The sequence below is a fragment of the Palaemon carinicauda genome, chromosome 28 (genome assembly GCF_036898095.1).
Source record: "Palaemon carinicauda isolate YSFRI2023 chromosome 28, ASM3689809v2, whole genome shotgun sequence".
NCBI lineage: Eukaryota > Metazoa > Arthropoda > Malacostraca > Decapoda > Palaemonidae > Palaemon > Palaemon carinicauda.
The window spans coordinates 58927558-58955050 of NC_090752.1; the positions used below are offsets into that span (position 1 = coordinate 58927558).

At 45.8% G+C, this 27493-nt stretch overlaps 1 protein-coding gene across 3 annotated transcripts in view; it reads left to right on the plus strand.

Annotated features, from left to right (window-relative positions):
* The window catches only part of LOC137621621 (centromere protein L-like), a 117547-nt gene that overhangs the window by 61271 nt on the left and 28783 nt on the right, over positions 1 to 27493 (plus strand). For all 3 annotated transcript variants that reach the window (XM_068352069.1, XM_068352067.1, XM_068352068.1), the window contains exon 7: positions 11242 to 11397. In XM_068352069.1, coding sequence (XP_068208170.1) covers positions 11242 to 11397 — 156 coding nt within the window. The remainder of the gene's footprint in view (positions 1 to 11241; positions 11398 to 27493) is intronic.

A 27493-nucleotide genomic window follows, 5' to 3' on the forward strand; every position in this document is an offset into this window, starting at 1 on the left:
GAAGTCGAGACCATGCTCAAGAAGGATGCTCTCCAGGAGGTCGTCAACGGCTCCCCAGGCTTCTTCAGTCGACTCTTTCTTGTAAAGAAGGCGTCTGGAGGCTGGAGACCTGTCATCGACCTCTCGGCTCTGAACGAGTTTGTCAAGCAAACTCGGTTCAGCATGGAGACAGCGGACACGGTCAGACTTGCGGTGAGACCTCTAGACTTCATGTGCACACTGGATCTAAAGGACGCGTACTTCCAGATCCCAATCCATCCGTCTTCCAGGAAGTACTTGAGATTCAGCCTAGACGACAAGACCTACCAGTTCAAGGTGCTGTGTTTTGGTCTCTCCACAGACCTCAGGTATTCACCAGAGTGTTCACCCTGATTTCATCTTGGGCGCACAGGAACGGCATCCGTCTCCTTCGTTATCTGGATGACTGGCTGATCCTAGCAGACTCGGAGTCGACCCTTCTTCGACGCCGAGACAGGCTTCCGAGTCTTTGCCAGGATCTGGGGATCGTGGTAAACCTCGAGAAGTCCTCTCTGCAGCCGTCCCAATGACTGGTTTATCTAGGCATGTTGTTAGACACCAATCTCCACAAAGCCTTTCCATCAGACGACAGGATAGCAAGGCTGAGGAGGGTGGCGGAACCCTTCCTCAGGCGAGAAGAGCTTCCCGCCCAATTGTGGTTGCGTCTCTTAGGTCACCTGTCCTCCCTGGCTCGTCTGGTTCCAAACGGCCGCCTCAGGATGAGATCCCTGCAGTGGCGGCTCAAGTCCTGGTGGAATCAAGGATCCGATCCCCCGGACGTACAGGTCCCGATAGGATCTTTGGAACGGACGGACCTGCTGTGGTGGCTGGTTGACGAGAATCTGCGAGAGGGAGTGGATCTTCTCGTCCTCCCCCCGGAATTGACACTGTTTTCGGACGCATCAAAAGAAGGGTGGGGGGGGGGGGGGCACGTTCTGAACCAGAGGACCTCAGGCCTTTGGTCAGAATCAGAAAAGTACCTGCACATCAACCTGCTAGAGTTGAAGGCCGTCTTTCTGGCTCTTCAGCAGTTCCAACGGACCCTGGCAGGTCACTCCGTGGTGGTGATGAGCGACAACACCACGGTAGTGGCTTATATCAACAAGCAGGGAGGCACTTTTTCGCAGCAGCTATCCCATCTTGCAGTAGAGATTCTGAGGTGGACCGAAGTCCACTCGATAGCACTATCAGGTCGCTTCATTCCTGGCAAGAGGAATGTGCTCGCCGACAGTCTGAGCAGGGCTTCGCAGATAGTGAGTACCGAGTGGTCTTTGGATCCTCAGATAGCCAACAAAGTCTTGACTTTGTGGGGTTCCCTGACCGTGGACCTGTTCGCTACAGCGTTGAATTTCAAGCTGCCTCTGTACTGCTCCCCAGTCCCGGACCCCAAGGCACTATGGCAAGATGCTTTCCAGCAACGGTGGGACAACATCGACGTGTACGCGTTCCCACCGTTCTGTCTGATGAGAAGGGTGCTCAACAGGACCAGACTATTGGTCAACTGTTCGATGACTCTAATAGCTCCGCTATGGCATCACGCGGAATGGTTCCCAGACCTTCTGCAGCTCCTGACGGAGCTCCCGAGAGAACTTCCCCCACGACGCGAGCTACTCAGACAACCCCACTCCAACATCCCTCACAAGGCCGTGGCCTCGCTTCGGCTTCACGCCTGGAGACTGTCCAGCGTCTCTTCACGGAGAGAGGCTTTTCGCAACAGGTTGCGGAGAGAATGTCTCGGCACCTGCGAAAGTCCTCTGAGGGAGTCTACCAGGCAAAGTGGAGAGTCTTTTGTGGTTGGTGTCGTGGGAGGGGTATCTCTCCACTCGATGCCACTATTCCAGCAATAGCGGAATTCCTCGTATATCTGCGGGAGGAAATGCACCTATCTGTCTCGGCAGTGAAAGGCTATCGCTCAGCCTTAAGCTTGGCTTTCAGGCTTAAAGGTATGGACATTTCTTCCTCGCTGGAACTCTCTCTACTCATACGTAGCTATGAGCTTACCTGCCCCCAGTCGGAAGTGAGACCTCCTCCTTGGAACGTGGTTCGGGTTCTCAGGGCTCTTAAGAGACCTCCCATCGAACCATTATGCCAGGCCTCTGATCGCCACCTGTCTTGGAAGACGGCTTTCCTGCTCGCTTTGGTTTCGGCCAAGCGAGTTAGTGAACTTCATGGTCTCTCGTACGACATCGCCCATTCAAGGGGATGGGGGGAGGTAACGTTCAGGTTCGTCCCTGAGTTTGTTGCCAAGACTCAGAATCCTGGAGTGCCGGATCCACGGTTCGACTCTTTCAGGATCGCGAGTCTCCGTTCTGTAACAAGCGACCCAGATCAGCTGCTACTATGTCCAGTGAGGTGTCTGAGGTATTACTTGAAGAGAACAGCTGCAGTTCGTCCCCAAGTGCGGGCATTGTTTGTAAGCACAGGCAGGACGAAGAGGAGGGTCACCAAGAATACCATCTCGGCTTGGATTCGAAGGGTTATCTACCACGCCTTGAATCCAGACCCTCCTCCGTCACGTCGCCCTAGGGCACATGACGTCAGGGGCGTTGCTACGTCCCTGGCGTTCAAGAGAAACTTCTCTGTGACGCAGGTGCTTCAAGCTGGGGTCTGGAAGCGTCAAACGACCTTCACAGCCCACTACCTGCAGGACGTGACCCCAAGGGACCCTCGATACGTTTTCTATCGGCCCTGTGGTGGCTGCACAACAGCTGGTCTAACCTCAGGCTCCTTTATGGACAAGTAGCAGTAGGTTGAGGGCGTTGTTACCCGGTTTTAGTCTGCGTGAATGAAAGAGTATGTCTGACCCTTACTTCTTTCTACATTCTCCCCTCTCTTGGGGAAGCAGCATCCTGGTCTTCGCATAGCTGACCTCGACCTCTGCAGGTAACCCATGCTTCCTTGTGCTCCTAGTATTAAGTTTAATACTGTCGCGTCCCCCATACCCTGACGAGGTGGTATTGGGAACGTCCTATCCTAGATTCCTATCTAAAGGTCTCAAGGTCAACTTCATAGGACGAGTCACGCTTTCCTCCACACACAACTTATGTAGGCCACTCGTTCCTAGCGAAGCAAGGAACTTGTGAGGTGCAGGGGCTCCTTTTCTCAAGTGCTACTCACTGGGAGGCGGAGCCCCCGGGCAAAGCCAAAGTCAGTAAGGCTGGGGACTTTCCACCCTTCCTAAGGGGTAAGTCTCCCAATGTAAATAGCGTGGTTTGTATTTCGGTTACGGAACAAATGACAAATTCGGAGACAATTTGTATTTTTCCTAACCATACAAACCTTAGCTATTTACACATATTTGCCCGCCAGCCCTGGCCCCCAAGTCAAGTCCTACCTCTAAGTGAAGTGAAGCAAATCACCGGTGTGTGGGGGGGAGGGGTAGCAAGCTACCTCTTCCCCTACCCCCGCTAACTAGCGCGGGGGTAGTTAACCCTCGTTAAAAACTATTGGCTCGTCATTTCAGCTACGCCGAAAGGTAAACCCAATGTAAATAGCTAAGGTTTGTATGGTTAGGAAAAATACAAATTATCTCCGAATTTGTCATGTTGATGGAGTGGTGAGAGAGGTGAATGCTCGAGTGCTTGGACGAGGATTGGAACTGGTAGACGAGAATGACCATGAATGGGAGGTAAATCAGTTGTTTGCGGATGATACTGCACTGGTTGCAGACGCGGAAGAGAAGCTTGGCAGATTATTGACAGAATTTGGAAGGGTGTGTGAGAGAAGGAAGTTGAGAGTTAATGTGGGTAAGAGTAAGGTTATGAGATGTACGAGAAGGGAAGGTGGTGCGAGGTTGAATGGCATGTTGAATGGAGAGTTACTTGAGGAGCTGGATCAGTTTAAGTACTTGGGGTCTGTTGTTGCAGCAAATGGTGGAGTGGAAGCAGATGTACATCTGAGAGTGAATGAAGGATGCAAAGTGTTGGGGGCAGTTAAGGGAGTAGTAAAAAATAGAGGGTTGGGCATGAATGTAAAGAGAGTTCTGTATGAGAAAGTGATTGTACCAACTGTGATGTATGGATCGGAGTTGTGGGGAATGAAAGTGACAGAGAGACAGAAATTGAATGTGTTTGAGATGAAGTGTCTAAGGAGTATGGCTGGTGTATCTCGAGTAGATAGGGTTAGGAACGAAGTAGTGAGGGTGAGAATGGGTGTGAGAAATGAGTTAGCACTAGAGTTGATATGAATGTGTTGAAGTGGTTTGGCCATGTTGAGAGAATGGAAAATGGCTGTCTGCTAAAGAAAGTGATGAATGCAAGAGTTGATGGGAGACGTACAAGAGGAAGGCCAAGGTTTGGGTGGATGGATGGAGTGAAGGAAGCTCTGGGTGATAGGAGGATAGATGTGAGAGAGGCAAGAGAGTGTGCTAGAAATAGGAATGAATGGCGAGCGATTGTGACGCAGTTCCGGTAGGCCCTGCTGCTTCCTCTGGTGCCTTCGATGACCACGGAGGGAGCAGCAGTAGGGGATTCAGCGTTATGAAGCTTCATCTGTGGTGGATAACGGGGAAGGGTGGGCTGTGGCACCCTAGCAGTACCAGCCGAACTAGGTTGAGTCCTTTGTCAGGCTGGGAGGAACGTAGAGAGGAGAGGTCCCCCCTTTTTTTTTTCATTTGTTTGATGTCGGCTACCCCCCAAAATTGGGGGAAGTGCCTTGGTATATGTATGTATGTGAAGTTTGAATAGGCTAAAGTATATATATATATATATATATATATATATATATATATATATATATATATATACATATATATTTATATATACATATATATATTTATATTTTTATTTATTTTTATAAGAGTTCATAATCTATCATGTGTAATCTAAAGATTGTTTACAGTACATACTGTATTCATCAGGATGTATGTTGGTTATGTGCATGTATGCTAATACTGTAATCTATATTGAATCATTTCAAACATGGAACTTGAAGTGATGCTCATAGGCTGATTGTTTTTATTCATATATGTAAACAAAAATTAATCCCTTTTGCCTAACCTATGAAAGGTAGGATCCTTAATCAATAATCTGAAGCAACAGTAATGCCATTTCAGCATTGGGAGACTGATGTAGAATGGAAATTGATTTTTGTTCCGACACGGAGTACTTACCTCGAACTACTTTCTGAAGAGTATCTGGGATCTCCTCCCTAACCGACCAAGAATTCTGCGTAGTTCCCCCTATCTCTGTTTTCCCTTGTTGGGTCCCTCCGTGGCAGATGGATACTCGCCCTGAGGCGACCCGGGGTCAGCATGCTAGGTCTGTGTCGCCAGTAAGCATCTGGTCGCGGCGTAGATTACATCTCGCCGCTCTCTCTCTCACATCCCGTCCGACGCGCCAATGTGTTCCACGTGTTCCCTTTGTGCTTTCAAATTCACATCCTTCCTTGTGTTACTTGTGTTGCTTGTGTATTCGTGTATTCCCATATGGAATCTCAACGTCATTGTCCTGGGCCCAAGGCCGGTAAGTCTTGTGGGGCTTGGCTGTCTAAGCCCGATGTCGACCCGCACACGTTGTGCTCCTCGTGTAGAGGCAGAGTGTGCTCGCCTGCCTCCATGTGTCTGGAATGTGGGTCCTGGTTAGAGTTGCAATGGACCTTATACGCAATTAAGAAGAAGACGTCCAAGCAGTCTCCTAGGAAGTCGGGTATCAGCTCGCCCTTGACGTCGCCTTCAGCGCCTTCAGAGAGAGGTTCTCCTTCCCCTTCCCCTACCCAGAGTAGGGGACGAGGTAAGTCCGTTATTATTATTATTATTATTATTACTTGCTAAGCTACAACCCTAGTTGGAAAAGCAAAATGCTATAAGCCAATAGGCCCCAACAGGGAAAATAGCCCAGTGAGGAAAGGAAACAAGGAAAAATAATATATTTTATGAACAATGACATTTAAGTAAATATTTCCTATGTAAACTATGAAAACTTTAACTAACAAGAGGAAGAGAAACAAGATAGAATAGTATGCCCGAGTGTACCCTCAAGCAAGAGAGCTCTAACCCAAGACAGTGGAAGACCATGGTACAGAGGCTATGGCACTACCCAAGACTAGAGAACAATGGTTTGATTTTGGAGTGTCCTTCTCCTAGAAGAGCTGCTTACCATAGCTAAAGAGTCTCTTCTACCCTAACCAAGAGGAAAGTAGCCATTGGACAATTACAGTGCAGAAGATAACCCCTTGGGTGAAGAAACGGGGAAACGGCCCATTGCCGTTCCCCATGAGTCTGATGTCGGGGATGGTAATTGTATTGTGCCTACGCAGACGAGTGGGGGGTCTGCTAGTGTGGCGGAAGTGTGTTCCGTAGATGAGGTTCTGGTGCCCGCAGGACCCGTCTCCAGTGAAGACCCGATGTTGGGAAGGTCAGAAACAGCTCCTTCCCCCCCATCATGGCAGTGTTTTGCAGGAACAGCGGTTTCCGGGGTCGAGCTAGACAAAGAAAGGCAGGCCACGTGCTCTTCAGACCCCGACTCCATTGTGTGGACGGCGCCAAGGACGCCCTTCAGGTCACCCATGCGGCAAGAAGAGGAGTTTGCGGGCTGGTTTGCCTCTCAAGGGGCACTACGCACGCCGCCGGCGCCTTCGGCTTCTCTACCACCGGACTTCATGCAACCCGTCACACTGGTAGCACAATTATAAGCCCCTAGGTTAGTGGCAGAATACACGTAGGACTCAGATAGCTCCTCTTCCTCTTCTTCTACCTCGGACGTTTCCTCGTCCTAAAGTTCGTCGGAGGAGGAGGACTCCAGCGGCCGGGAGGCGAGAAGGAAGCGTAAGAGGTCTAAGAGGAAGAAGGCGAGCTCATACGCAGGCCCTACAAGGAAGAAGGCCAAGATTACGAGAAGGAAGAATAAGAAGAGGAATTCTTCCAAGAGGAAGTATGTTAAAGTGGCTTTTCCCCGTTGCGGGTCAAACAGGGCTCCTGCCGCTCCAGTTCCTGCCTCGGTGGCCGCTGGAGATGCTCCTGCGCCCTTGTCCAGTGTCTCTTCAGCTCCGTCTGCCTGTCGGATGCAGCCGTTGGCACACTTCAACTGTCCCTTGCCTTTGCCCGGCAAGTCACCGGCTCCATCCGTCCAGCGGAGGCAGCCGCGGGCTCAACCCAGCAGCATGGCACCCACGCCCTTTGCCTCACCGGCTCCATCCATGCTACAGATGCAGCCGCTGCCACAACAAGACAGTTACTCTCCACGGATTCCCCCGGGAGGGGGTAGACCCATGACGGCTACCTCCACCCCAGCGGCTCCATCTGTGACGGAGGCAGCCGCTCCATCGAGCCGGCCGGAAGTAAGGGATACGTCTGCCCCCACGGACCCATCCGTGATCGAGGATGCAGCCGACACGGAGGATCAAGTGGTAGAGGGTTTGTTGGACACCGGCGAGTGTTCCCCCGATGAAGTGTCCTCCTACAGGAAGGTCCTGGCACTCATCCGGCACCATCACAGGTTAGACGAGCCTAAACCATCGTCAGAGCAGGCTTGGCTTTCGGGTTTGAGAAGGATGATAGACAATCCGGTTCAGCAGAAGCCATCATTGACCCTACCTCTAGCTCCGGACGTGGCCCTGGGCATGGACCATGTCGACCGGTTTGTCGCAGGACATAAGAACTCCATAAGAGCCCAAGGGTCCTTCAAGCTCCTGCCTGGACTGAGGACCCAGAAAAAGTTTTATGTGCCGGACGGGCGTCATGCAGGACCCCACACCTTAGAAGAAGCCGTTGCGACGTTAAACCAGGGCAGTGCAAATGATAGGAGCCTTACTGCCCCAGTGGTCTTCTCTCAAGCGTAGGCCACCATGATGGAGGACACTTCACAGGACATCGTAAATGTGACCTCCTGGCTGGACTGGTGAGCGTGCACCCTGGCAGGGTTCCAGCTACTGTATCCCACGATCTCTCAATGCCGGAGAATCAGGCCCTACTACTGGAACTCATACGTTCGGGAGGGAAGGCTATGAAATTCCTTACTTTCCAGTCACTGACCCAGACGGCAAACTGGGTGTTAAGGAGGAGAGATACAATTCTTACAGGCTCCCCGTAGACTTCCTAAACGTGAGCCGAAGTTTCTAAGGAATGCTCTGCTGTGGAGTGAGACCGTGTTTCCCCTTCAGGCAGTAGCGGAAATGATGGAGAGAGTGGGGAAGCTTAAGAACTCGACGGAGCCCAGACAGTCAGCGGCAAGAGGTCCTCCCCATAGGAGACCATCGGTGGACGGGGCCTACCCATCTACGCCACCAGCTAGACAGGAGGCCCCCTCCCCTTCCTGGCATCAGTCCCCGCAGCCCTCCTGCAGGAGAGGTGCCCCAGCCCAGGCCTCCTTTAGGCAGAAGTACGCCGGCTCAAGGTGAGGTCGCTCAAACCGTCTCCCCAGAAGGAGATAGGAAGGGAGGCCCCCTACACCTTCCCACGCCTTAGGTGGGAAGATGCCTCAAACCTTATTGGCAAGCATGGCGGGACAACGGTGCGGACCCGTGGTCCGTGACAGTTCTCAGGGAGGGATACAGGATTCCCTTCCTGTCGGAATCGCCCCCTCTGATTCCCGAACATCGGGCAGAATGGCTGGCACCCAAGGATCACAAGAAGAGAGCAGCCTTGCAGGAAAAGGTGTCAGCCATGTTGAACAAGGGAGCACTGCAACCCGTCCAGGAATCGTCCCCGGGGTTCTGCAGCAGGCTCTTCCTGGTGGAGAAAGCTACGGCAGAGGGAAAGTGGTCCCCGGAGGAGAAGTCCCTCCACATAAACCTGCTCGAGTTCCTGGCAGTTCAAAAGGCCCTCGCAACATTTGTCCATCAACTTCAGGGAAACTCAGTAGCCCTCATGTGCGACAATGCCACCGTGGTGGCATACATAAAGAAACAGGGAGGCTTGAGATCAAGGGAACTGTGTGACCTCACGTCTCAGATCCTGGAATGGGCTGAGAAGAACCTCTTCATTCTCACAGCCAGGTTCATTCCGGGGAAGAGAAACGTACTGGCTGACGGCCTCAGCAGGGCAGGGCAAGTAGTGGTGTCGGAATGGTCCCTACACCCGCAAGTGGCACAAGAGGTCCTCCAGTTGTGGGGCTCACCAGTAATAGACCTGTTCGCCACGAGGCTCAAAGCTCAGCTCCCTGTGTTCTGTTCTCCTGTGCCAGACCCGGCAGCAGCGTTCGAGAACGCCTTCCAGCACTCGTGGGACGGTCTCGACGTATATGCCTTTCCGCCCTTCGGGATTCTCAGGCAGGTACTCAACAGGCTCAGACAGTCAAGGGCTACAAGGATGACTTTGGTAGCGCCCTGGTGGCCGTAGAGGGAGAGGGAGTGGTTCGCGGGTCTACAGGACCTGGCCACCCTCCCTCCGTGGCCTCTGCTAGTAAGGGAAGATCTACTGCACCAACCTCACTTTCGAAGGCTGCACGAAAACCCTCAGTGCCTTCAGCTACACGTGTGGAAGTTATCGAGCGCCTATTAAGGAAGGAAGGATTCTTGGAGAAGACACAGCTTCGAGAATGTCAGGGTATCTTCGGAAGTCCTCGAGCGGGGTGTACCAGGCCAAGTGGGCCACGTTTGTGAAGTGGTGTGCCACACAGAACCTGAGACCCTTGGATGCATCGGTCCACAAGATTGCAGACTTCCTAGTCAACTTGAGGGACAACCTGGGGGTCTCCATTCCAGCTATCAAGGGAGTCCGAGCGGCCCTGGGGCAAGTTTTCATCTCAGAGGCATCAACCTTGGGGCCTCTCGCCAGATTTCCATGCTCATCAGGAGTTTCGAGCAATCTTGTTCCTCACGTGCCTCTAGGGTTCCGCAGTGGGACGTGGGCAATGTTCTCAAGGTTTTAACTAAGCCTCCCTTCGAACCCTTTCAGGACATCCTGGATAAAGACCTCACTCTCAAGACAGTGTTCTTACTAGCTCTAGCCTCAGCCAAGCGTGTGAGTGAGCTCCACGGCTTGTCCATCGAGGCCTTGTACTCAAAAGGGTGAAAGGAACTGTCCTTTAGGTTTCTGCCTGAATTTGTGCCCAAAACCCAGAACCCAGCAGTTGTAGACCCAGGGTTCGAGGAGTTCTCAGTTCCAGCAATCCCTCACTCAGACAACCCGGAAGACTTGCTCCTGTGCCTGGTGAGAACAGTCAGGAAATACCTTAGTAGGACAGCCAGACTCAGGCCAGCCATCAAAAGTCTGTTTGTATCTTCAGGCCCAGTAAAGAGGGCAGTGTCTAAGAACACAATCTCCTTCTGGCTTCGGCAAGTCATCAAGAGAGCTTACGACACTGAGGGGTCTGCGGTTCCTGGTACCCCGCGACCCCATGATATTAGGGGCCTTAGCACTTCCTTTGGCATTTGATAGCAACATGGCACTGGGCCAAATCATGCAAGCAGGTACTTGGTCCTGGCAGTCCACCTTTACGGTTCACTATCTGAAAGACTGTACGAGGAAATCCCTGGACTCCTTCTCCATTGGGCCAGTAATTTCCGCCATGCAACAAGTTTAAAGCTAAAAGCCCTGGGTAGCCCGAGGGAAGCAATCGCAAGCAACACAAGTTTCCTCCTTACTCCCCCTTTTCCTTGCTACCCTTTTTCCCTTTCCTTTCCTCCTCCCATGTGAGAGATGGATGCTGTGGAAGCCCATGTCCGGATTATGCATAAAGGTGAGTTATACAAAAGTAGACTTTTGCGTGCTTCCCCCGACTCTCCTACCCTGTCCACTGTGTCGTCTAGACCTAGCCTCCTATCGAGGTCCCATGTCCTTGGATGGTAATGGTGGTCTTCTGGCCTGTAAGTCCACCCCCTCCTCCTAAAGTGTAAGTCTCCTAAGAAAGTAGTTCGAGGTAAGTACTCCATGTTGGAACAAATCACAAATTTTAAGTAATTTGTATTTTTCCTAACAGTACTTACCTCGAACTACTTTCGGGTTATTGCCCACCCATCCTACCCTGAGTGTCTTACAGGAGTTCGAATAGTACTTAAACATATGCTTACTGGCGACACAGACCTAGCAGCGCACTCTCGCACGCTGACCCCGGGTCGCCTCAGGGCGAGTATCCATCCGCCACAGAGGGACCCAACAAGGGAAAACGGAGATAGGGGGAACTACGCAGAATTCTTGGTCGGATAGGGAGGAGATCCCAGATACTCCTAAGAAAGTAGTTCGAGGTATGTACTGTTAGGAAAAATACAAATTACTTAAAATTTGTGATTTTCTTGGAATCTGCATAGTCTTTAGCATTCAGTTTTTATGAAGTAGAAATCTTTCAGGTAGAGAAGCCATTCACCATGTAGTTATAGATTGGCTCCAGGGGTCTTTTGGGTGCTACATTACTAAATTTGGCATTCGACAGTATGATTTGATGTGGATAGTCGGAGTTTGGAGCGGAAGATTGTGTCCCCTGCCATCTCATCAAAGCAAAGAAAGTAAGTGCCTAATATTTAGTCAAAAAGTCTATCAAAGTCTTGACTGAACTGTATGTGATTTATATATTTTTAAATTGACACAATTCGATAGTTTTTTTTTATTTCAAGTGCTTCAATCTAATGATCTCGCCTTTTTTGGTTAAATGTTTAGCTAATGATGATAACCTTTCTTGATTATAAAACTTAGTTTTGTTATTTTTATCCAAAGTCAATTACTGTTGTATTGTATTTCAGATGAACATAGTTCAACAGTAATGCAGTTGTTTTTTCTATAACTTTCATTTAAGTTTACCTGTTATACCTCTGTTGACATGCTATGTGCCATTTTGACATTATAACAAAATCTATCATGCTAATTTTTGGGCTCAAGCCATGTCGTCCTGATGGAAGTTCCTAAAGGGTAGCTTCCTTGGGTATATATAACTACGGTGATATTCCCAGAGAATTTACCTTAAGGTACCCAGAATTCTAACTCCTGGAGCGAATATCCCTAATAAAAGAACCAGGGATATCGCGAAATATCAGAGGACATATTCTTGACACGCCACATAGCAATCTGCACCCCGAACAGAGTCAACACTTCGAAGGGGTCAATTGGCAAGAAAACGAAAACGAGAAAGAAAGGAGAGCCGCAACGTATCTCTCCTCTCCCGTTTCGTAAGCGTGCATTGCGCCGCTCACGGCGCCATCTGTATTCCTTTTTGCGTAGCTCAACAACTCGGTGTTTTTTCCCTGTGTTTCTCGCAATTCTTGGATTATTTCAACTTATAATGCTTTCTCCAACTTCTTCTGCTTCTGATAAGTTGAGTATTATTTCTTTTATGTATAAATGTAAGCTCTTGGTAATTTTAAAAGTGATTTGATAGTGAAATCGTTGTTACAAGAGCTGTTGCCTACCGGAGGCGTCCTGGACGCTGTCGCTCGCTAGGTATGAGTTATTTAGTTAGCTAGTGCGACGTTCCTGGCTGTTTCGCTTTAATAATTTTAGCTGTTTAGCGTTACATAGGATTTCGTTATATGATGCTTTTAGTATTTTTGTTTTGGCGAAGGATTTGCCGATTCTGGCCTACGCTAGACCTTGTAGCCTAGTCGTCTGGCCCTAATACTTTCCTGCATGATATTCAGATTTCCGAGTGTTTTAAAATTTTATTGAAGCTTTAGGCAGTTTTATACATTTAAGATTATGTTGATTTTCTTCCAAGATAGTATACGAGTGAGTTTCAGTGATTTAGGTAATCGATTCGCTTTGCGCCTAGTCTAGTAGTTTATGGGGCCTTAGTATACTTTCTCACACTCCCCGGTTGCTCTCTTCTCTTCGGAGAAGGTATGCAATCCCTTTCCCTCTGTTTAAGCCTTGGGGTTAACCCTAATGGTTTATCTGAATTGACTTTAGATACAACTATATTAGGGTGTTTCTGTTCCTTCCTGTTTCCAGTAAGTCTGGCTTCAGGGAGGGGGCAGGACATCAGAGTTCTTAGTCTGAGTCTGTTTATGTCTAGCTTTTGGTTGAGATTCCCTTACTAGACTGACAACAGACATAGGAGGCTTAGCCTCCTTAGTTCACTTTCGAAGGTTTCTGTACGAGATGATTCCTTCTTCTTGTGATCTAGCAGACTAGTCCAGTGTTGTTGTTCTCGGTGTGGAGGATAAGATCCTCTTTTCTGTGAATAACAACGCCTTCCTTGCTTTGGTTCTGAGGGAGTTGGCAAGTATTGCTGGCCTCCCTCCTCGGATCTCCCCTAGGCTAAGATTAGTTTTCTTGGCTGCAGGTGATTCATTACTAGAGCAAGGTTGGTAGGACCCTCTTCTCCCTTTCCCCCTCTTTCCTTTGTGATGGCCTGGCCATTGCATTCCTGTCCGTCATTCTACATCTGTACCTAGCATAGGTTAGGATGTGGGGTTGACTCAGTCCCCGCACTGCCGGCCGGCAAGGGTCTTCTGCCGTGAGTGCTGCCCGTACCTCCCTTGGTCTCTCATCCATGTTTGTCTGTAGAGCCAGATGGCATTGGTCAGGAAGCCTGAAGTTATATTCTCCCCTTCCTTATGTGCACTCTTTCGGGTTGCCGGGTTATGAGGTAGTACAGTCTCTTATCCCGGCATCCATTCTGTTTTTCTTCTAGTGTTGTACCCTAGCCCGGCTGCCAGCCTGAGTAGCCGGGCAGTCGGAGTTCTCTGGTTCTTTTGCTGCCGGCCGGCATTGGTTGTATACCTTTGCCGGCCGGCTATATATCACACCATTGTCTGCTGGCCGCTACGATTGGTGGCCGGCAGCCGGGTGCTATCTTGTGTAGTTGCCGGCCGGCACATGCATTTGAACCAGCGTTCTTCCACCTTATAGCTCTTAACTAGTATACTTTGGAACTAGTTAAGGTGTGTGCCGGCCGGCACATTACCTTCTATACTGTAGCCAGTATTTTTCAGTATAGTATATACTGTAGGGAGAAAACTACTGTATAGTATAGTATTTGTTACAACACTAAGTTTTTCTAACACTTTTGTGTTGTCTCGCACAACCCTTTGGTGGAACCTTACAGATAAAGAAAGTGAGTTCTTTCTTGTCTACTATCCAGCATTTTAAAATCATTTTTTGGGTGTGAGCTACACCTGTTTCCTCTGGAAATTATTCATTGGTTGCTCTAGAATAGATTAACCATATGATTTTATTATCTGGAAGGTTGCAGCAATTGGCTGTGCGGGAAATACAAGTGTGTGTCTTTCCTTTCTAGTTTAGTTGTGCTAAGCTATGTATATTCAGTGATACGTAGTTCACTTGATACTCATGAAATTTTCTTCTCTTTACAGGAGGACCATCCGAAGTGTGGAAGCGTTTTTTGCAACGTCCGCAGCAAGAACTTCTGCGGACATGATTTGTGTAGGAGGCACGCAGCATGCGCAGTCTCCAAAGGTGATCTCCGGTATTGGGACCCGCAGGTATGTACCGTGTGCACAAACCTGATTACTGATGCTTTTGATTCCCCTAAGACGGCGGAGTCAAGGGACGCAGCAAGGGAGAAGCTTCGTACCTGGGTAAGGGGCTTTCAGAAGAACACTTCTGGGCCCTATCTTCCAAGTGAGAAGATGAGGGCTTACCTTTTCCCCAGGGCGTCAGCTGATGCAGTGATTCCCCAGCCTCAAGTGGAGATACCAGTGGTTCAGATCCCTGTGGATTCTGAAGTCGCAGACGCCCTGCAGGACATCCAATTGGACGATAGGATGTCGGAGGTGTCCGAGCGTCTGGAAGATGACCTTCTGGCAGAAGACCAGGATGAAGAGCAGGCTCCAGACAATGAAGAGGAAGAGGTCGAAGAGGTGTCGGCTACTCCGGTTCAGGCCCCTGAACCTATTCCCTCAACATCGTCCTCTCTCCCAGATGAGCTGGGAAAGACCCTTTCCTCCATCGTTGGAATGATCCAACAGATGCAGAGGGAGAATAATGAGAAGGCGGCTGCAATGGAGCTGGAGATGCGGAGACTTGCAGCATCGCGTGGGCCCCAGAAGAAGCTCAGCGTGAAAGACCTTCCCTTGTGCTCAGATGTTAACCCTTGGAAGTATGCTGAGCACATGCCTATGACGACGGGAAAAATCGTCATTTCGGAGAAGTTGGGCTCAGTCCCCCTTGAGGAGGTGGAATTCTGGCCCAGCAAGGAGTCGTATCCGGACTGTTATGTCCGTCTAAGGAAGGAACCAGCCTCAAAGGAAGAAACAGAGCCGAAGGAGGTCATAGTTTTGGACCACGCTAAGGCTCAAGCTTTATTGTCATGCTCTATGAAAGAGAGGGGCTTCTCAAACTCGAAGGTACCTGCTTTGAGTAAGAAGCACCCTTCCTTTGTGTCCTCTCCTTCTAGAGCCTTCCCCTTTATGCAGAAAGGGTTTATGGCTGTGCTGAAAGCAGTCGAGGCAGGTAAGCCATGCCCCTCCTTGGAGGATTGTAAACCTCTGTCTTTGGCCCTACTCATGGACCACAAGGACTGGAAGGACGTCCGTCTTACCTTCTCAGTCGGGAAGTTGGAGGCTTATATTGCCGGACGTCAGTTCGGTGAGAACCTCCCCAAGCTGTCTGACTTTCTTTTGCGAAGGGAGCTTGAGACAAAAGAAAGACTTGCTGCCTCAATGTCCCATCAAACAACTCTGGAGACAATGGCAAGTGACCCCAAGGTCCATGAGATGTTCATGGTAGTGGCTAAGACACACCTAGTCACAGTGACGAAGGACCTTTATAGCTTCGTCAAAGCTAGGAGGGCTTGTAGGGAGTTCGTGTTCGCCTCGGCTGCGGTGAGGCACGAGCCTAGGAAGCTAATCTCCTCCAACATTTGGGGCAAAGACCTCTTCCCTAGTGAAGCGGTCAAGGAGGTTGTAGATAAGGCCACCACGGAGAATAGAAACCTTCTCCAGAAGTGGGGCCTATCCCTCAAGAGAAAGTCTTCCCGGGATGAGGGTCCCCAACCAAAGAGGAAGACTAAGAAGACTAGGCTACCCTCTCGGCCAGCCAAGCCATTCAGACAGCAGCAGCAACAGCAATTTCCTATGCCTACAGTGCCCCAGATGGTGGCACAAACCCCGACCACGTACCAGTGGGTACCCCAAGCCGTGTCGACGCAGTCTCCGGCATTTAACCCGGCGTTCGAAGGGCAGTCAACTACCTTTCGAGCGAAGCCTAGAGGAGCAGCCAGAGGTTCGTCTAGACGCCCCTCAAGGGGGAGGGGATTCAGGGGTGGTCGCGGTCAAGGAGGCAAGGCCTCAGGGCAACAGCAGTCAAAGTGAGATGATACCGGTAGGAGGGAGACTTCAGAATTTTCGGGATCGGTGGACCTTCGATCCCTGGGCCCACAGCCTACTCAAGAATGGACTGGGTTGGAGCTGGTACAGCACTCCACCCCCGTGCCCTTGATTTTTCCAACACTCCACCCCCGTTCTGGAGGAGTACAGTACATTCAAGAACTGTTGGAGAAAAGGGTAATCCGAAGGGTAAAGTCCATCAAATTCCAAGGGAGGCTGTTTTGTGTTCCCAAGAAGGACTCAGAAAAACTCAGAGTCATTCTGGACTTGTCGCCACTCAACAAGTTCATTGTGAACTGCAAGTTCAAGATGCTAACACTGCAACACATAAGGACCTTACTGCCCAAGAGGGCATTTACCGTCTCCATAGATTTGTCAGACGCCTATTGGCACGTTCCAATCAATCGTCAACTCTCCCCCTACCTAGGGTTCAAGCTACATCGAAGACTCTACGCCTTCAGAGCCATGCCATTCGGGCTAAACATAGCCCCAAGGATCTTCACAAAGCTTGCTAGCGTAGCTCTCAAACAATTACGCCTAAAGGGAATCCAGGTGGTAGCCTACCTGGACGACTGGCTAGTGTGGGCAGCATCCAAGACAGAATGTTTGCAAGCTTCCCTACAGGTGATCCAGTTCCTAGAGTATCTAGGCTTCAAGATCAACAGAAAAAAGTCTAGACTTTCTCCATCTCAAAAGTTCCAGTGGTTGGGAATCCACTGGGACCTAGTGTCACACCAACTCTCCATCCCGGCGAAGAAGAGGAAGGAGATAGCTGGTTCTGTCAAGAGACTTCTGGATTCCGAAAGGATATCAAGACGCGAACAGGAGAGAGTGCTGGGTTCTCTCCAGTTTGCCTCAGTAACAGACCCGGTGCTAAGAGCACAGCTAAAGGATGCAACCGGAGTTTGGAGAAGTTATGCATCAAACGCGCGAAGAGATCTGATAAGACCAGTTCCGCTTCGTCTACGTACGCTTCTCAGGCCTTGGTCCCAAGTCAGGCAACTAAAGAAGTCGGTACTTCTTCAGCCACCTCACCCCTCGTTGACTATTCACACAGACGCCTCGAGGGAGGGGTGGGGAGGTCATTCTCATCGGAAGAAGGCCCAAGGGACTTGGTCCAATCTATTCAAGACATTTCACATAAACTTTCTGGAAGCTATGGCAGTACTCCTAACCTTAAAGAAAGTCTCCCCTCGTCGCTCGATCCACATAAGGTTGGTGCTGGACAGCGAGGTGATTGTGAGATGTTTGAATCGACAAGGATCGAGGTCACCACCACTCAACCAGGTGATGTTGGCCATCTTTCGACTGGCGGAAAAGAAGAAGTGGTACTTGTCGGCAGTTCACCTTCAAGGAGTCCGCAATGTGACAGCGGGCGCTCTATCCAGGTTCACACCGATAGAGTCGGAATGGTCCCTAGACGCAGGATCATTCTCCTTCATCTTGACCCTCTTAATGAGAGAATGCCTTGATGAAGTCATTGAGCTTCAGCACGGCATTTCATTCCCGTGCTGAAACTTGGTGACGGGCAAGAGGGCTCTCGAACTTGGGGAAATTGCTCCCCCAGTTCGAATCTAAATTTCTCTCTTTTACCTTTTTCTTTTTCTCAATATTACTTCGACCTTATCCTAATTTCACAAACTTTCTTTAGTCTTGCTTTCCAAACTCTATGAGAAAAATTTCCCTCATTATATGTGTGTATATATTATGTACATATATATTTATTTATTTATTTTTTTTTTTTTTTCTTTTCTCCTATGGCTTGGATGTTTTTACATCCATTGTAGCCCCGGCGGGGATGTTCATACATCCTTTATTGCTGCCTGCTTTGATGAGTGGGAGGAGGTATCACGGTTGGGAGGTGTTTGCATTCAAAGCTATATGTGAGAGTATTGGATGATTTCAGCCATCCCGAAGATGGTTTGGACCTTTTTGGCGGAACTATTCTCAAGTGTTGGGTCTTCGGAATCCAGGGGAATCCAATGCTTGGGGTAGGACTCTCGGCTTTTGGCCGGAAGCCCGTCATTATAGATATGGGGAGGATGATTCCATAATTTCTTGGTCTCAGTCCTAACAGGCGGGTTCAGCTTACACCTGTGCCTCTATATCTGTTTTGATGCTATCCTTCGGGTAGGGTATGGAGTGGACCATCTGGGAAGTATACTCTCATTGTGCCGATAGTGGAGAGTGCAAATTTCCTTTCCGACGTGTGATGGCCTAACATTCTCGAGCAGGTACATCAAACTAACTCTTTTCTCTCTTTAGTATAATGGATTCTTTAAGGAACGAACCCCCATCCCCTGGATACGCTGACTCTCCCCCGGCACTGTTGACGACCTCTGCTAATGTGATAAGGGATAGCTCTGTTGATGACCTCGGAACGGGAAAGGACCATTCTACTGATATTTCTAAATCGAGTAATTTGGGTAACACGAGGAAACTTCGAATCCTCCATGTTACACAAATCTCAATAGAAACAAATTATGATGATCTATGTAAAGCATTTGAATGCTATGGATGCATAAAAGAAATAAGGATGAAACTTGAAGCTGAAACTTGGGATTCATGGATATCTTATAGTAGTTATGACGAAGCATTTAGTGCAATAAGTAATTTGAATAATATTAAAATTAATAACTTGAATGTCGCGGCTGCTCTCTGCGATAAGGTACCAAAAGATTTAGATGTGTACAGGCCTGCCGATTGGTTGGAAAAAGACGCAGATTTAGTCATGCCCTCCCAGAGAAATCCAAAACCACCGATGTGGCTTATAGCTGAATCAAAGGGGGTTACAGGGAATTATTTTAAAATATGCAAATTGATTCAGAAAAAAGTAGGAACTATTGCACCAGGCGATATATCTCGTTTCGGAAAAAATAGTTTCCTTATCCATGCCAAATCCAGTACACAGTCGGTAATATTGTCCAATATGAAAATAAGTAATGATGACATTAAGTTAGATGTCAAACCCCACCTAAATTTTAGCTACGGAAGGGGCGTAGTTTTTAACAGAGATCTATATGATTTTACAGAGGAGGAGATACTGGCCATGTGTCCATTAAATGTATGGAAAGTTCATAAAGTCCCAGGTACATCAATGATAATCCTTACGTTCCAGGATGCTGATGTACCTTTTCATATTATTATCGAGAACGAAAGGATTAAAGTAAGACCCTTCAAGCAGAAGCCATTGCAATGCTTTAATTGTTTTAAATTTGGGCACCCGTCCAAAGTTTGCAAAAATGAGAAGATGTGTGGTATTTGCTCCAAATCTTACCATGGAGAGTGTGCACTTGGAGCCAGGTGTTTAAATTGCAGCTCGAATCACAAATCCACAGACAAGATCTGCGAGCTATATAAGTTGGAGGAAGCTGCCCTCAACAAATCAAACTTAGAACACATAAGTGTGACCCATGCCAAAAGACTATTAAATAAATCAAATACATATGCTAAGGCATTAAAATCAAACCAACCTAGCACTGCCAATAGCTCAAAAAAAAGTATACTATCTGACAAAATGTCAAATAACGAGGTAACCATATCACCTCCTGAGGCTTTACCACGGTGTATTAACACTAGGTCATTGCCCATTGCTGTACAGCCTTCAGCTGCCATTACAAAAAGTAATACAAACCTCTCTCAGGCCATGTCCCTGCCTGATCTGATGGAGGTTCCACTTGAGACTAACCTACCTGATGCACCTGTTGTGGGAAAGGTGCAAAAACCTCGAATCCCACCATCTATTAATCGCAAAAGAGAGAGACCTCCATCTCTCTCTCCACCCTCCATTAGAAACATTAAGGTTATGACATCAAATAAATTTGACGTTTTGTCTATTGATGTTTCTAATGAACCAGAAGATGGACTGAATAAATCAGAAATTCAAGTTGAGGTCCACCATCCACCTCAACAAATAGATAAAAAGAATACAAAGAAAAACACCAACGTTAAACCCAACATAACAAGACCACCTCTGAAGAAACCTACTGGTAATAATATTAAATTAAAAACTGCTAATGGGAAGACCTCATCCAAGATGTCTTCCAGAAATAATCCATAGTTTTCTCCTCCATTTTGCAATGGAACTGTCAGGGTTTGAGGGCGAAATATGAAGAACTTAAGCTCCTAATTCATGAGCATTCCCCCATAATTGTATGTCTACAGGAAAGTATGCTTGATTCTAACACTCCTAGTCCTCGAGAGTATGTTAGCTATAGAACACCATATAATCAACAAGCAGGGAGCCATGGCGGAAGTCTCATGTACATTCGTAGAGATGTTCCCCAAATACCCATGTCTATACGTACAACCCTGCAGGCAGTTGTTGTACAAATTGATATAGGGAGAAAATATACAATATGCTCTCTGTACTTACCTCCAAATGATAATATTTTGTATGATGATTTAGCAGAGGTCATTCAACAACTCCCTCAACCTTTTCTCTTACTGGGAGATATGAATGGTAGACATCCTTTATGGGGTGATGTTTTGGCCAACACTAGGGGCAATATTATCTCATCAATTGTGGAGAATGAGGAAGTGGGACTCCTTAATACAGGAGAGCCCACACACTTCCATGTTCAGACAGGTACTTTGTCATGCATTGACCTTTCAATTGCAAGCTCTAACTGCCTTCTTGATTTTGATTGGAGGACATTAGATGATTGGCATACTAGTGATCATGCACCAATCATTATAAACACCAACAAGGGTCCGCCTTTGCAAAGATCGCCACGTTGGAATCTAGACAAGGCAGACTGGGTTAAATTTTCCGAGCTAAGTGAAATCGAAGGGAGAGCAGAACAGTTTGAAAGTGTTGATGATGCCATAGACCTACTGAATGGAACTCTTCATACAGCAGGAGTCAATTCAATTCCCAAAACAACAGGGTTATTCAAACGACGACCAGTCCCGTGGTGGTCTTCAGAACTAACTGCACTCCACAGAGCCACAAGATCATCTCTAACACGATTGCGTAGACGCAGAACTGATGAGAATTTAAATATGTACAAGAAATGTAGAGCACAGTTCCGTCGTGCCATGAAAGAAGCAAGGCGCCAGTCATGGATGTCTTTTGTTTCCTCCATTAACAGTAGAACACCACCATCTTCTGTGTGGAGGAAAGTAAAAAAGATAGCTGGCAAATTCACCCCCAACCCACCACCAGTGTTGAAGGTGAATGGCCAGTATGTAACTGAAGCAAATGAAGTTAGCAATGCCCTGGCTAATCATTTTTCAAATGTATCCAGCAAGTGTGAAGGAGCCCCTGGTCACCAGTATAGGAGCACTGAAGAAAAGAAAATTTTAAATTTTGCAACAAGAAGGGAAGAGTCGTATAATTCTCCTTTCACTGAAAGGGAATTTGATTCCGCACTTGCTCATTGCAACGATACAGCCCCTGGACCCGATGGAATTCCATATGCAATGATTAAACATGTACATTTTAATACAAAGCTATTTATTTTAAGCATTATTAATAGAATATGGCATGATCATAGTTACCCAAGTGTTTGGGAACTAGCCATTATTTTAGCCTTTTTAAAACCCGGTAAAGACAAGTTTTTAGCAGCAAACTATCGTCCTATTGCATTGACATCTTGTTTATGTAAAATCATGGAGAAGATGGTCAATGCAAGGCTGATATGGTACCTTGAAAAGAAAGGTATTTTATCACCTATTCAATGTGGATTCCGAAAAATGCACTCAACGACTGATGTGTTGATACGACTTGAGTCTTCTATTTGTGAAGCCTTTGCTTCCAAACAGCACCATGTTACAGTATTTTTTGACCTTGAAAAGGCATATGATACCACATGGAGATATGGTATTCTTAAAACCATTCATGAATTGGGATTGAGAGGAGAGCTGCCACTATTTATTCAGGCATTTCTTTCACGTAGAGTTTTTCAAGTGAGAGTGGGGGAAACTCTATCAGAGAGTAAGTGCCAGGAAGAAGGAGTTCCTCAGGGTAGTGTGCTGAGTGTAACCCTTTTTGCACTAGCAATTAATGGGATATCCTCAGCCATTCCCCAGGATGTTCTCTCAACATTATTTGTGGATGATCTCTCAATATCATTTGCTGGCACTAGAATGGCAATGGTTGAGAGAAAAATCCAACTCTCTATTGATAAAATTATCCAGTGGGCTGACATGAATGGATTTAAGTTCTCGACAAGTAAAACTACCATTGTCCATTTTTGTCGTATCCGGGGAGTACATCCAGACCCGGATATATACATTAAAGGTCAACGGATACCATGTGTATCGGAAACCAAATTTCTAGGTTTGATATTTGACTGTAGACTTACATGGGTTTCTCACCTAAAAGCGCTAAAAGCTAAATGTGTTGAAGCTCTAAATATCTTAAAAGTATTGTCCCATACATCATGGGGGGCAGACCGCAATACTATTTTAAAATTATACAAGGCCTTGATTTTTTCCAAAATTAGTTATGGTTGTGAGGTATATTCTTCAGCCACCCCAAGCCGGTTAAAAATATTAGACTCGATACATCATGCAGGTATTAGATTGTCTACTGGAGCTTTTAAAACCTCGCCTATCCCAAGTCTCCTTGTTGATGCTGGAGAGTTACCTCTAGACCTTTACCGAATGTCTTCCATTCTTCGGTATTGGTTTAGATTGCAAAGACTCCCTAACTCTCTAGCCTTTCAGACTGCAAGCCTTGTAAGACACGCATCATACTTTGAGTTGCACCCAAAATCTCCTCAACCTTATGGCTTTCGGGTGAAACGATTATTAAATAGTCTGGATATAATTAGAAATAAGGTACTTCCATTCAAGGTATCATCAATGCCTCCATGGAAGTTACCAGAGATATCTTTTTGTAAATATTTTATTGGAGATAAGAAGAATATGTCAGACCTAGAAGCCAGGTCTCTTTTTTAATGAACATGTTAAAGAACATAGAGGATCAACTTTTATCTATACTGATGGCTCCAAATCTGATGCTGGCGTTGGATTTGGAGTACATAGTAATGGTTTTAACCCTGGATAGGTACGGTCCTCGGACACCCCTTTAAGGGTATACTCGGACGCGAACGACCCCGACGCCAAAAAAAATTCTTGAAAAATCAGTTTTTGCAGTAACCTCCTTTTTTCTTTTGCCAAAAAAAACTTCAATGAATGCTTAAAACAACTGTATAGATAAATACTACTCATCTGCAGAAAAACTATTTATTATAAATATTTTAAAAAATTAAGTAGAAAAAAAAAAAGACCTGACATAAAAATTCATAAAAAAAAAGTTTATACATATATACACAAATCCTTTTAGGAATTGATTCTTGAATGTTTAGGACACATCTTGATGTATTTTGGATGAAGTCAGACCCATGGAGGTGAAGATCTGAAATGAGAAAAAAAGGGTAACTTTTTTTGGCCAAAAAAATGTCCAAATTTCATGAATTTTTTTGGGTACCCAAATGAAATAGGAAGTGGCTAATTTTTTTAGGGAATAAACATATGTTATCCTAAAATAGAAATATGTAAAAAAATCTTCATTATTTTGTAAATTACATTTATATCAGGGGCCATATCTAAAGGTAATTTTTTGAGTACTTAGAAATTCCGTAAAAAAATACATATATTTAATATATAATATGATATTTATGCAGGTAAAAATATACCAAAATATCACAAATTCTATAGGGAACAAGAATATATATAGATAGGGCAGCTTACGCTTCGGATATGTCCACAAAATGGCCGCCAACCACACTGACTCAGACTCCCTAATCTGCCACTTGAAATGTAGGAAGGGTATGTCAATTTCAAGGTGTTATTTACTAATCTAATTATTATTGGATATGCATAAAAATTGTATGGTGGGTTGCTGGATAATTGTCGATTATTTTACGACTATAAAATTAAAATTCTGACCCAAAAAAATTTTTTTGAAGGGAAATAAAATCGAAAAAAAAAATGTAAAACAATATTTTAGCTAAAAAAATTTGATGATATTCAATCAAAAAAAAAGTAAAAAAAAATTTCCGACAAATAAACATCTAGAGGAATCATTACTCTGTGATAGTTCCTTAGTACGTAGTAATTTTGAAAGAATTGGGAAAAAACGAAAAAATGGCAATCACCGGAAAATCGAACACATACCCATATATACGCCATATCTGGCTAAAAAAAAGATAGGCATGGGTAGCCAGATCATCTAGAAACACTTTCCAACACTATAAAAATATAAGTTTTGCGACACTACTTGCCAATTCCTTACGGTAACATGACTAAGCAAAAAAATGCAAAACAAATAAAAAGGGGCACTCGAGGAAAAATGGCTAACATTCTAATATACGGCATTTCAGAAAAAAAGAATTCAGCCACGTGCTAGGCAAACCATCAAGGCACATTTTCCGACAAATAAACATATAAATGAATAATTACTCTGTGATAGTTCCTTAGTACGTAGTAATTTTGAAAGAAATGGGAAAAAACGAAAAAATGGCAATCACAGGAAAATCGAACACATACCTATATATACACCATATCTGGCTAAAAAAAGAAGATAGGCATGGGTAGCCAGATCATCTAGAAACACTTTCCAACACTATAAAATTATAAGTTTTGCGACACTACTTGCCAATTCCTTACGGTAACATGACTAAGCAAAAAAATGCAAAACAAATAAAAAGGGGCACTCGTGGAAAAATGGCCATTCTAATATACGGCATTTCAGAAAAAAAAAATTTCAGCCACGTGCTAGGCAAACCATCAAGGCATATTTTCCGACAAATAAACATATAAATGAAATATTACTCTGTGATAGTTCCTTAGTACGTAGTAATTTTGAAAGAAATGGGAAAAAACGAAAAAATGGCAATCACAGGAAAATCGAACACATACTTATATATACGCCATATCTGGCTAAAAAAAAAATAGGCATGGGTAGCCAGATCATCTAGAAACACTTTCCAACACTATAAAAATATAAGTTTTGCGACACTACTTGCCAATTCCTTACGGTAACATGACTAAGCAAAAAAATGCAAAACAAATAATAAGGGGCACTCGCGGAAAAATGCCCAACATTCTAATATACGGCATCTCAGATAAAAAAAAAGACATGCACGTGTTAGCCCAACCATCAAGGCACACTTTCTAACACATAAACATGAAAAAAAAATCAATAATATACGGCAATTCCTTACTACGTAGTAGATTTTTACAAATATTGAAAAAAAACAGAAATTGGCAACCGCAGTTAAATACCCAATATACCAATAACTACGTCGTATCTGACAAAAACAAAATCACGCATGGGTAGCCAGATCATCTAGACACACTTTCCAACACTAAAAAAGCAAAAGTTTTACGACACTATTTCGCAATATCTTACGGAAAAATGACTTGGCAAAAAAATGAAAAAAAATGAAAAAGGGACACTCGCGGTAAAATGCCCGACATTCTAATATACGACATCTCAGATAAAAAAAAAGACATGCACGTGTTAGCCCAACCATCAAGGCACACTTTCTAACACATAAACATGAAAAAAAAATGAATAATATACGGCAATTCCTCACTACGTAGTAATTTTTACAAATATTGAAAAAAAAACAGAAATTGGTAACCGCAGTTAAATACCCAATATACCAATAACTACGTCGTATCTGACAAAAACAAAGTCTTGCATGGGTAGCCAGATCATCTAGACACACTTTCCAACACTAAACAAGCAAAAGTTTTACGACACTATTTGGCAATATCTTACGGAAAAATGACTTGGCAAAAAAATGAAAAAAAATGAAAAAGGGGCACTCGCGGTAAAATGGTCCTCGTGGTGATGAACGACATTTTAACTAAAAAAAAAAACATGCACATGGTAGCCAAACAATCCACCAAGACTTTCCACAACTGATAACCTATACAAGTTGCACCATTCTACGACAATTTCATAATACGTAATAACTTTGATAATTATGCAAACTACCCTAGAAGGGTAAACTCGGACGCGAACGACCCCGACGCGTCTCAGAAATCGGGGAAGGAGTACAGCTACAGCAATGCACATCTGGACACTACTAGAGCGTGTAGGGGAGACACCTCCTGCAGGTCGATCACCCACAAATCCAGTCACGGGGGTGAGTCACGTGAGAAAAACCTGTTTTTTTTTGACGCTCGGGGTCGCAAACGACCCACCGTACCTATCCAGGGTTAATTGTAGAGGTGCACTTCCTCTGACCGCTTCCATATTTACTGCCGAACTGTATGGCATATTAACCGCTATTGAGAAAATAGCGTTGGAGAAGGAGGGTAATTTTACAATTTTTAGTGATGCAAGGAGTGTCCTTCAAGCTATGGAAGTTTTTAATTCTAATAACCCTCTAGTTTTAAAGATTTTAGAATGGCTTTTCCTTATTGGACGGAGAGGTATAACAGTTCAATTTTGTTGGGTTCCAGCACATGTAGGTGTGTCCGGGAATGAGAAGGCAGATTCACTGGCTAAGGAGGCTGCATCCGACTTGCTGCCAAGAAGGTATCCCATTGCCTGTAATGATTCCTTACCTGACATCAAGAAATTGGTTTGCAATAAATGGCAACAGCAATGGGATAGTCAAGATGGCAATAAAATGAGGGAAGTAACAAATGACATATCTCCTTGGAGGTATAATATGATGCCCCGAAAATGGGAGACGTCTCTTTGTCGTCTCCGTATTGGTCACACTCGGTTGACACATGAGTTTCTGCTGAAGGGCCAACACCAACCGTATTGTGACAGCTGTTTAGTACCTCTAACAGTAAGGCATTTGTTGACCGAATGCCCCAATTATAACAACTTGCGGAATAGATATTTGTTTGAGGCTCGAGGTGAGGGTGGCAGGTTCATCCTTGCCAAGATTCTTGGAAATGATGTGTCCTTCCATGCAAGTGGCATTTTTAGATTTATTTCAGAAGCAGGTCTTCTGAAAAATATTTAACTTTTATGACATTCAATTTTTAAGATTTTAACTGAATACTCTCTAATTTTTTATTTTATTTCATTTTTTATTTTTGTATACATAAATTAAATGTTACCGGCGTCAATGACCTTAGATGTCAGGATGCCTGAAAACTTTAAATCATTCATTCCTTCATCTTGAGTCAAGTCCCAGAACTGCAGATAGACCTCTTTGCGACGAAAGACAACAAGAAGTTACCCCTTTACGTGTCCCCGTACGAGGATCCCTTGGCGGAAGCAGTGGACGCGATATCCCTCGACTGGAACAGATGGTCCAGGATTTACCTGTTCCCTCCTCACAACCTTCTGTTGAGGGTCCTCAACAAACTGAGATCTTTCAAGGGAGTAGCGGCA